The sequence below is a fragment of the Rhagoletis pomonella genome, unplaced genomic scaffold (genome assembly GCF_013731165.1).
Source record: "Rhagoletis pomonella isolate Grant_MI unplaced genomic scaffold, Rhpom_1.0 Rhpom_scaffold_00002, whole genome shotgun sequence".
Taxonomy (NCBI): Eukaryota; Metazoa; Arthropoda; class Insecta; order Diptera; family Tephritidae; genus Rhagoletis; species Rhagoletis pomonella.
Genome location: NW_023458556.1, coordinates 34272672 through 34282347, shown reverse-complemented (window position 1 = coordinate 34282347; position 9676 = coordinate 34272672). Strand labels below are relative to the sequence as shown.

At 38.2% G+C, this 9676-nt stretch overlaps 1 protein-coding gene across 5 annotated transcripts in view; it reads left to right on the top strand.

Moving 5' to 3' along the window:
• The window catches only part of LOC118733506 (protein tweety), a 25829-nt gene extending 17240 nt beyond the window's left edge, over positions 1–8589 (top strand). For 3 of the 5 annotated variants that reach the window (XM_036462917.1, XM_036462916.1, XM_036462915.1), the window contains exons 4-9: positions 3399–3706; positions 3782–4545; positions 4605–4774; positions 4965–4976; positions 5046–5811; positions 7453–8083. In XM_036462917.1, coding sequence (XP_036318810.1) covers positions 3399–3706; positions 3782–4545; positions 4605–4774; positions 4965–4976; positions 5046–5811; positions 7453–8083 — 2651 coding nt within the window. Of the gene's footprint in view, positions 1–3398; positions 3707–3781; positions 4546–4604; positions 4775–4964; positions 4977–5045; positions 5812–7452 lie in introns of all 5 variants that reach the window. The other 2 variants (XM_036462919.1, XM_036462918.1) reach the window with 2 other exon arrangements.
• The last annotated feature ends 1087 nt before the right edge of the window (positions 8590–9676 follow it).

Genomic DNA, 9676 nt, shown 5'->3' with positions numbered 1-9676 from the left:
AAATTTGTGATGTCAACTTAATTAAAAACTGTGGTGATTGGCAAAGGGTTTGCAATTAAAAAAACATGAAATGGGATAAAAGTTTGTCAACTGTTTACAAAATATGTTTCCTCTTTTTTTATTAAAAATTCGTTGAAAGTTTATAAAAAGCTCAAAGTTAATAACAAAGCAAATTAAATTTCACTTTGTTGGTGAACCTTTTCTAACTACATATGTACGAATGTACATTTATACGAGGGGAGGCTAAATGTTTTGTAGCTGATAGAAATTCAAAACAATTTTATGTTTCCATGTATATAATCTCACTCTACTTCAAAGCATTCCTTACATTAATCATGAAGTGCTTTTAAGCCAGCGAAAAGTATTCGCCATGTTTGTCTTCGAAATGCTCGTCTACTGCTGCCTTTATTTCTTTTTCACTCGAAAATCTTCATCCTCGGAAGATTTCATTCACATTGGTGAATAGGAAGTAATAGCAGGAGGCCAGGTCCGAACTGTATGGTGAGTGGTTGATTTCATCAAATCCAGTCTCGGCCAGCGCATGCCTTGCAACTCGTCCGGCGTGCACGGGTCCATTGTCTTGTAAAAACAGAACTTCTTTGGTCTCTACGTTTCTCGACAACTACTTGACGCATTTTGTTAACAATTAGGCATAATAGCCTCCGTCCATTGTAGTGCTTTTAGGAAGATAGTCGATGAACATAATACTTTCGCAGTCCCAAAAAACAGTGGTAACGGCAGTGTTCTTTGTGAGGAATTTGATGACAACTCTGTACTCCATTTTCATACTGAAAGCGTAATGATGTTAATAGGGATATTAGCAATAAGACCCGCGCCACATGATATTAATGACACCTAAAGGTACTTGGGCTCAAAACTTTTCAGCCTCCCCTCGTATGTACGAGTATAGCTGTACTTATTTTTTTTGGAAATATTCATAAACTTTAATAATGTTTATGGAATTGGGTGTGTCCACATTGAAAATAAGTTGTTTTGCTGGTTTGCAGGACACACCTTACCACACTTTTGTAGAGTATGTTTGTATATTTGAAGTACTACATAAATGGGTACTATGCAAATTTGTGTATGTGTATAGGCAGTCAATGACTTCTGTTGTAACTACTATTGTACTATTGACTGAGAGTGAATGAATTGTACAAAAGTTAAACTCAAATATGCAGAAAATCAACCCTCATATAAACTAGCTTTGCGCATAATTTACTCAAGTACCTTGAAAAACGAATATATGTATATACTCATACCTATTTAAATACATATTTAGTAGTTACTCAGTTTCTACTTGATGGTAATCTATGAGGCGTAGTTTTACCTAATCAATGATTAATAACAAGTGACGCGTGTTACACGCTATTTGACAGTCAATCGTCACGGATGTTTGCATTGTTACCAATAGAATGGTCTGGGAGCAAGATTTTAAATATTTGCGGTCGCGTTTCATATATACTATTTTAGTTAACGGTAGCATTTGGAATTAATGAAATTGGGAGATGCACTTCTGATTTAGATTTAGGATCAGAATTTGTTAAAGGGCTCAATACAAGAAGCGAATGGAATCCTAGTATGCCTCAGTGGGAGAGTGTCCGATGGAACCATTAGAATATTTAGGCCAAGTCACCAAAATAATTAAATCTGTACAGGAATGAAATAAGGAGCGACTTAACACTGAGAGCTATATATGTACATCTATACATTAGACTGCATCACCAAAAAAAGTTGCGTTTTTTCCGCCGGGATTACAAAATTTATTATTAGACGTCTACCAAAATATTTCGGAAAACTACTAAGAATTACGTGAGCTAGACCGATTTGAAAATACCTCCAAAAATGAAGTTTTTTTTATGAATAAAAATATGTAGAACTTTTAGAAAAAAATTCCCTCAGATGACAAACAGATTAGTTAAAAAATCTGCATAAAATCGTAATAATAAGTGTTGGATGCTGTTTTTTACTTTTTTCAAAGATTGATTTATGAAAAACTTGAATGACTGGGGCAAAACAATTCTGATTTAAACTTACGGGGTCTCAGTAGAAAGGTATTTTCCCACTCTTTTTACTTCTGTGCAAAAAAAAAGTCATTCATGTCCCAATTTTTTTTTCAAATACCAGCATATCCTAATTCAAATTGGAATGACGCTCGTTAAAAACAGCATCAAAAATCTCATTATTATGATTCCGTTGAAAGTTTTTTTTAATTTTTTTAAATATTTTTATGCAAATTTTCTAGGCTTAAACCGTTTTGTCAATGGAGAAACTATTTTTAGTCATAAAAACTCCGTTTTTGGAGGTATTTTCAAATGGGTCCAGCTCACGTAAATCTTAATATTTTTCCGAAATATTTTGGTGGACGTCTTAAAATTTTATAATTCCAATGGAAGCACAGTACCGTTTTTTTTGTATGGGGAGTGATGCAGTTTAATATATGTACATACATACATACTATCGTCACTAGACGCGAATAAAGGCGGGAGCTCAAAAGTTGACCGCGAAAAAGGCACATACGAAAAAACTTCAGCGAAGAAAGACTCTTAACATAGTTGAAGGCGAAGAAAGACGCGTTAAAATATTTGACGCCCAAGAAGGACGCGGGTGTAATAGTATGTACATTCCGTTAATAGTTTTTGGGGAATAGTGCTGAAGTGACAGTCCTTCGCCAAGTATAAATCTATGATTACGCATTTTTCATCGCTGTCAACTAGGTTAGGCGTCTTTCTTCGCCGAAGTTTCTCTTAAGCGCATTTTTTCGTAAAATTTTGTATGCGTCTTTTTTCGCCGTCGAAACGCTAGCGCGACTTTATTCGTGTCTAGTGACGCTATGTATACACATGTTTTAACAAATCAACAGAAACTATATTGGTTTTCGTCACATGTACTATAAATGTATAGGTCCATTTCGGAGTCATTAGAAAAGATGGGTACATATTTACATTAGACCGAAGCAAAAAAAAAAACATTCACAATACGCCGCTGAGTCTAAAGAATTTTTTTTTTGAGAGCATACAAATTGCAACTTTACTTATTTTGGGCCACCCCAGTGTCCGCTTTTACCTTGAGGGGTTATGTATTTGAATGTTGATAGAACGGGTAGGTGGGATGCAATCGGTTGTAGGAAATGCAGTAAAGTCGTTCGAGATTTTACAGTGACCGATATGTGGGTGCATCTATTTCTTAGTTAGTCGCATTAAGCATTGATGTGAGTGTTACGTCTCATCTTTCCTTCATACATACATAGCGATTTTGCGGGTGGCATAAAACTATAGGACGGCATGAAGATACACCCCACGATCTGAAGTTGTAGATTAATAAAACACTCAAAAAGTTGTAACCGTTAAATATTTTTTGTATGCAAATATATATTGCTTTCCCTTCCCATTCCTCAGGTTTATATGGCAACGATGATCTTCATAATGGCCTGCTTGAAGTGTTGACTGCTGGCCGCAAGGTTGATAATTTGGTAACCACTATCCGCAATCAGACGCACATATTGGAGAATACTTTAAAGAATCGTATACGGCCACAACTGGTTGAGTTGGCCGACATTTTCGATCAACCCGTCTCAAATCAGACTGCACTCTCCATACTCTTCGTCTCATTGAATATTGTGCAAGGCAATGTGACGTTGGCCACTAATGCTGCTGGTGATATACGTCGACCACTGTTGGGCATTTCCATGACACACTTTCTTTCGGTATGTTTGGTTTTAAAATATTTGATCCCCATTTTTTACAAACAGCAAATTTGTATGCCTTAACACTTCTTCCAGCGTGGCGATCAATGGGAGCTCATTCGTTGGCCGGGTACGGTGGCCACGCTCGCTCTGCTATTGGTGCTTTGTGCCGTTTTGTTGGTAGGTGTGGCACGTCATTCACGTTGTGCGCTCATATTATTTAGCGTTTGTGGTTTGCTGGCGGTCACCGGCTCTTGGCTGATGTCTGGCCTCTACCTTTCTTCATCGGTTGCTGTTGGAGATCTCTGCATTAATCCGGCTGATTTTTTGGTATCCACCTCCCCACGCGATCTTCCGACCAATGTTCTTTTGCACTATACTCAATGTGAACCCGGGCACACTAATCCTTTTACCCAACGGCTTCGCGAGTCGCAAAATTCTTTAAACAACGCACGTAGCGCCATGGCTACTGTAATGAAGATTTCCTTGGTACTCTTCAAATCGTCGGGTTTGCAACCGAAATTAGGTGCTGTTAATGCGGATTTAAATAGTAGTGAGCGGCTACTCACTCAACTCACAGCCTTGGTGGACTGTAAGGCTGTACATCACAATTTCTTGGCAGCCGCAAGAGGCCTCTGCGAGGGCGGACTATTAGGGTTGGTTCTGATGTTGATTGCTAGCTTTATCGCCGCTATACTGCTTACGATTATGGTTTGGGTTGATTCGCACACTTGGATCTACATACGAAAGCGAAATGATTACGCCCAGGTTGACGAGCCGTCGTATATATCGCATCCAGCGCCACAAAATCATCAACAGATGATGAATGCGGCACGCACATTGCCACGCAATCACAACGGGTGAGCATGTCCCTCAAGTGAGATTTGTTTAAATTTGTTTGTTCGAACCTCCGTTATAGGCACTTCAGTCCGCCGGTCATAAGTGGCTCCCACACCTTGCAGCACCCATCGAAGCGGCAACAGCACGAGATGATGGCGCACGCACACATGCAGCAGAACATGAGGGCTATGGGCACGCATACGCTAGGTCGTTTGCCGTCGCACAATCATAGCCCTACCCACTTGACTGGTAAGTGTGTTGGAACCTGCGTCATGCGACCAACAGACAACCCTCATCTCTTCAAAGTAGTTTAATCCATTTCCTACTTGCACTTATCATTTATTACAAATCACGTATTGCTCTTTCGCATTTTTGCCTCAATCACTTCCCCCATTCCGCCTCTCGCTCCTCACTAACATTCTTTTCGCCCATATTGCAGGTCCCAATAACGGTAAATATGCTACATTAAGCAAACAATGCAAAACTTTGGAAGCCAATGATTTTTACTGAAAATCACCAGTAGCCTGTAGCGATCCCGCACGAAGTCAGCCGGCATTAACACCGCAGCAACAAGCAGCACAGCAACAAGCAGCACAGCAACAACTCGCTCAACAGCAAGCTCAACAATTGGCCGGTCAACCGATCTACTGTCACCATCCGCATCCACATTCGCATGCCGCCGTTGCAGCTGCTGTTCAACACCAACATGCCATCTATCATCAACAACAACAGGCTGCTCAACAGTATGGTACATATGGCACAGCTGCTCATCCGCCACCACATCAAATGACAGCAGCTCAGCATGGTCAAATTTATCAGCAAATACCGGCACATATTGCTGCCCTACAGCCAAATGGTAATCCGCATTCCATCTACCAACCATTGGTGGCTGTTAGCCAAGGCTCAATTTATGTCTCGAATATGGCAACGATGCGTCGACAGCAGAACTCGCAAGCACAAGGACATCCACAGATACCGCCTCATCATGTACCGCCACATCAGCAACAACAGCCACCGCCACCACACCAACAGCAGCAGCAACACAATCAAATAAAGTCACCACAGGATGGACTACATCATCGTGATATACCAGCTACGTCTGCCATGGAAACGGCAATTTACGATCGCGACAAACAGATTTATAAGTGCTCAACTCTGCGACAAGGCGGCAAGTTTGATCCAAAGTATAAACCTTCGATACTGAACTGTCCACTGCCTGAGATACCGAAAGACGCCGAACCGGCTAAGGTTGAGTCGATCTATCAGCAGCAACAGAGTTACTCAAAGTAAGTGCGATCAATTTCATGATAAGTTTGGGTACTTCCGTTACCAAGATTGCCATTGTATTATATATTTACTGGTAAACTCCACAAATTGGTTTATATAGGATGGGATGTAAAAATCCTGAGTGGTGCCACAACGGGCGTGACAGAGGTCCTAAGTGTGCTGCTGACCATAAGTTGCCACGTCAACTTTACTTTAACTTATACCTTGTACATATATACATACATACGTATATAGAATCTTTACATCCCATCCCATCCGATATAAACAATTTATGGCATAAGGAGAACGATATGTATGTATATGGGCAAATGTCCCGTGCGCGCTGAGGGGTGCAAAACAAGCTACTTTTCGACTAGCTGGGAAGCAGACAGAAAATGGGGAAAAAATTCGAAAACTATGATTTCTATAGATTTTTCTACTGGTTATCCGCTGGCGCGTATGCGTTTTCGAAACGAAAATTTATTTGTAATTTTTCTCAATGATTGTCGCTTTTAATATTTTTTTAGTCATCTCAATCGAAAGATCTGGTCTTTTTTACATAGGAATCGATAATTAAAAAGGGCCTTTTTTATTTTTCCGAGTTATAAAGCGTTTTAGAGCGCGCTAAACCAGTCGCGGAGCTCCGTCGCGTCACTTCGGCTCAGTTTACTTGCACATTATACCGTGATAGCAAATTTTTACAAAATGGTCATTTAAACTCCTTATATTTCAAACGTTTTTGAGTTCACTTATGTACTTGAATATTGTTTAATGTAAACACTAAATGAAATTCTTATTCCACTTCTGAATTTTTAAACGCATATTACTCTAAAGGCCTCCGAAAACCTACATTGGTTTTCTAAACTACTTAAACTTAAATGAGATGTTTCTTATTCCACTTCAGAATTTTTTATCACACTCTGTTTTATGGTCTAGAAAATCATAGCAGAGTCCATAAGACTAATTAAACGAGTTTTCATATTGCACTTCTGAATTTTTATTAGATTGAGGTTTATGACCTCGAAAATCCTTTGGTAGCAGAGAAGCTTCCCATTTCCTAACTTAAGTCTTTAGTATTAAGTTTACATTAAGCGCTCATATATTTGAGTTTTTTTGTTAATTTAGTATAAGATTATAGTTATTTGTTGATGTACATATATGTACATATATAAAACATTTATCGACTGATTTGTAAAAAGATATGAAATATGAAATAATAAGGAAATACTTAAATAGCCTAAAGTCGTTCACAAATCGATTTTCGCAAATCATAAAAGTGAGGATTGTTCCATTAAGCAGGGACTCTTTTTGTATGCCCAGTAATTATTTCTCTAGGAAATTTTTCACCGCCAAGCCATATTTTTCGCCTTATTTGTATAGTTCGAGAATCCTACAATGAAAATATCGCATTTTATCTGCCAAATTGAAAACAATACAGTCAATGAAGTTGATTAACAGAATGGTCATTACGGATTGTGGCTAATATCAAGATTCCTTCGCATATTTAGCCATCCCATTTTTGCAGTCCTTTTTCTATCGCACACTCTCCCACTATAAACTTGGAAAAATCTGCTAAGCTATGAACATCCATTTAAAAAAACATAATTATAAGTACTACGTATTGATAAAAATCACTAATATCGTAATTTATTGTGCCACAGGACGCTGCAGCGGCCACCAATGAAACTGCCACCACAAATGAAAGCCATACCACCGCCTCGAATTGGCACACCTACATCGTCGCCGCCATCGAATGCGAGCGCGCACGCTGACCCACAACATGCTACTAGTGGACAGCAGCAACAACTACACCAAATTCCAAACGGAACAATCACAACAGGGGAGATTCGACTTTCGAGTGACGATTCATCACTGCCCTTGCCACCGCCACCGCTGGAGGCAACCACTGAAGTGGGTACTATCGGTGTGAGTGGCGTTAGTGTGGTTGGTGGTGGTGGTGGTGGTGGTGGAGGTGCCATTCATTCGCCACTCAAACCCGGTCATGCATTGAATAATAATAATAATAACAACAGCATAAACTCGAAAAGCAATAACAGCAACAATTGCCAACAAAGCAACAACGGCGCAAACAATGGCAGCATTGCCAGCAACAACAGCAGTGCCAACAATAGCGGCAATAATAGCAGCAGCAGCAACAACAGTAGCAGCGCCACTACGTTACCGTTACACAATGGCAGTTCGGCAAATAATCTGGACGATGATGATGATTTGCCACCCCCACCACCGCCCGCCATCACCGACGACTCCAACTATGCAGTGACAGAACTGTAAGAGGCAACGACCCAAAAACTTTAAAGAATAAAATTAGTACATACATACGTACATACATATGTATATATGAACGAGTATAAGATTTAAATCTCGAGTAGTTTAAGAAAGAATATTTGGCTTCAAAACTAATTGGGGTTGCACGAGTATATAGTTTGTTGGGTTCAAGCTGGAGATGGTTGATAATACTTAAGCGCACGGTCAGTAGCGTCGTTGTTTCATAGTAGTTGTAGGTTTTAAGATTCCAGTTAATGTTGTTGTTACGAATCTGGGTATATAATGGATAGTACATACATGCATACAATTATTGAAAAACACATAAGATATGTATAAAAGAAGAATAATTATTATGTAACGTACTTCATTCGACTAAATTAGCACACAAGCCAATACTAACGTAATCGTACTCGTGTATAATGCATAAGTTATAAATTGCATATACATACATACCAGAACATAACTTATGTGTGTATATGCATTTAATTTTACATGTGTGTATGTACATACGTAGCAAGTAAATATATAAAATAAATACATAGTTGAAAGCTACAAAAAAAAAAAACAAATACAAATATTTAATGGTGCGTTTACATTTATAAGCATTAGACAAGGACTTTACTTAAAAATTTAAGCGAAAATAATATGAATGACCATAACTATTTGCATATGTACATATGTATCTATGTATGTCTGTATGTATGTATATTAAATATGCTTTGTGTCGATAAATGCTCTTAAATGCTGCAGGCTAGTTAGATGAAAATGGTGAGACAGTGGGCCTCAGACATAAAAAGTGAGCTTAAAAGCTCAGACACAATTTTTGCACTGACGAAGAAGTGAGTCCAAGCTCAAGAATTTGTACTGAAAATCGAGTCGGAGTTTAAGCTCACTTTTCATGCTGAGGTTCATTGCTTATATGTACGTATATCGCGCAAGCTCTTCAAAATAAGGCACAACTAAAAAAAAAATAAGGTCGATTCTTTTGCATAAATCAATTCGTTTACTTTATGTATCTCCAATTAAAGCATATTTATTTTTCTTCATTATTATATTATCTTACTTGAACAGTACTGTCATAGCTGCCTTAGTATTAATTGCTTTGTGCCTGTACGACCTACAATAAGTTATATTTTCGGATATGATTTTTGAGTTGTGCCTCATTTAAAGAGGGTGTACGATATGCACATATTTATGTATGTATGTAACGAAACATTTTTTTAAGAAGTAAATAAAAATTCCAGGCAGAAAAGTGTGGAATAACAATGAAATACTGGACTGGCATGCCGTAGAGCTACAACAGCAAAACCAGGCAGGCGATTAGATTGGTACCCTTTTTCCTAAACGCCTAGAAACGTGTATAAAAATATAAATAAAATGTTATTTAAAATATTTGTAGCATAGCGCGGGTTTTATTAGAATGTACATATATATGTATAGATATAGGACTAAATCTAAGTAGTCAGTAAATTTGGTTTTAAGATCATATGAACATTAAAAAAAGAGTGCTAAAACACAATTAAAGCTACATTTTTATGAGACCTTTAAAATGTAATTCCTTAAAAATGCTAAATAAAAATTTGGCACTCACATTTGAAC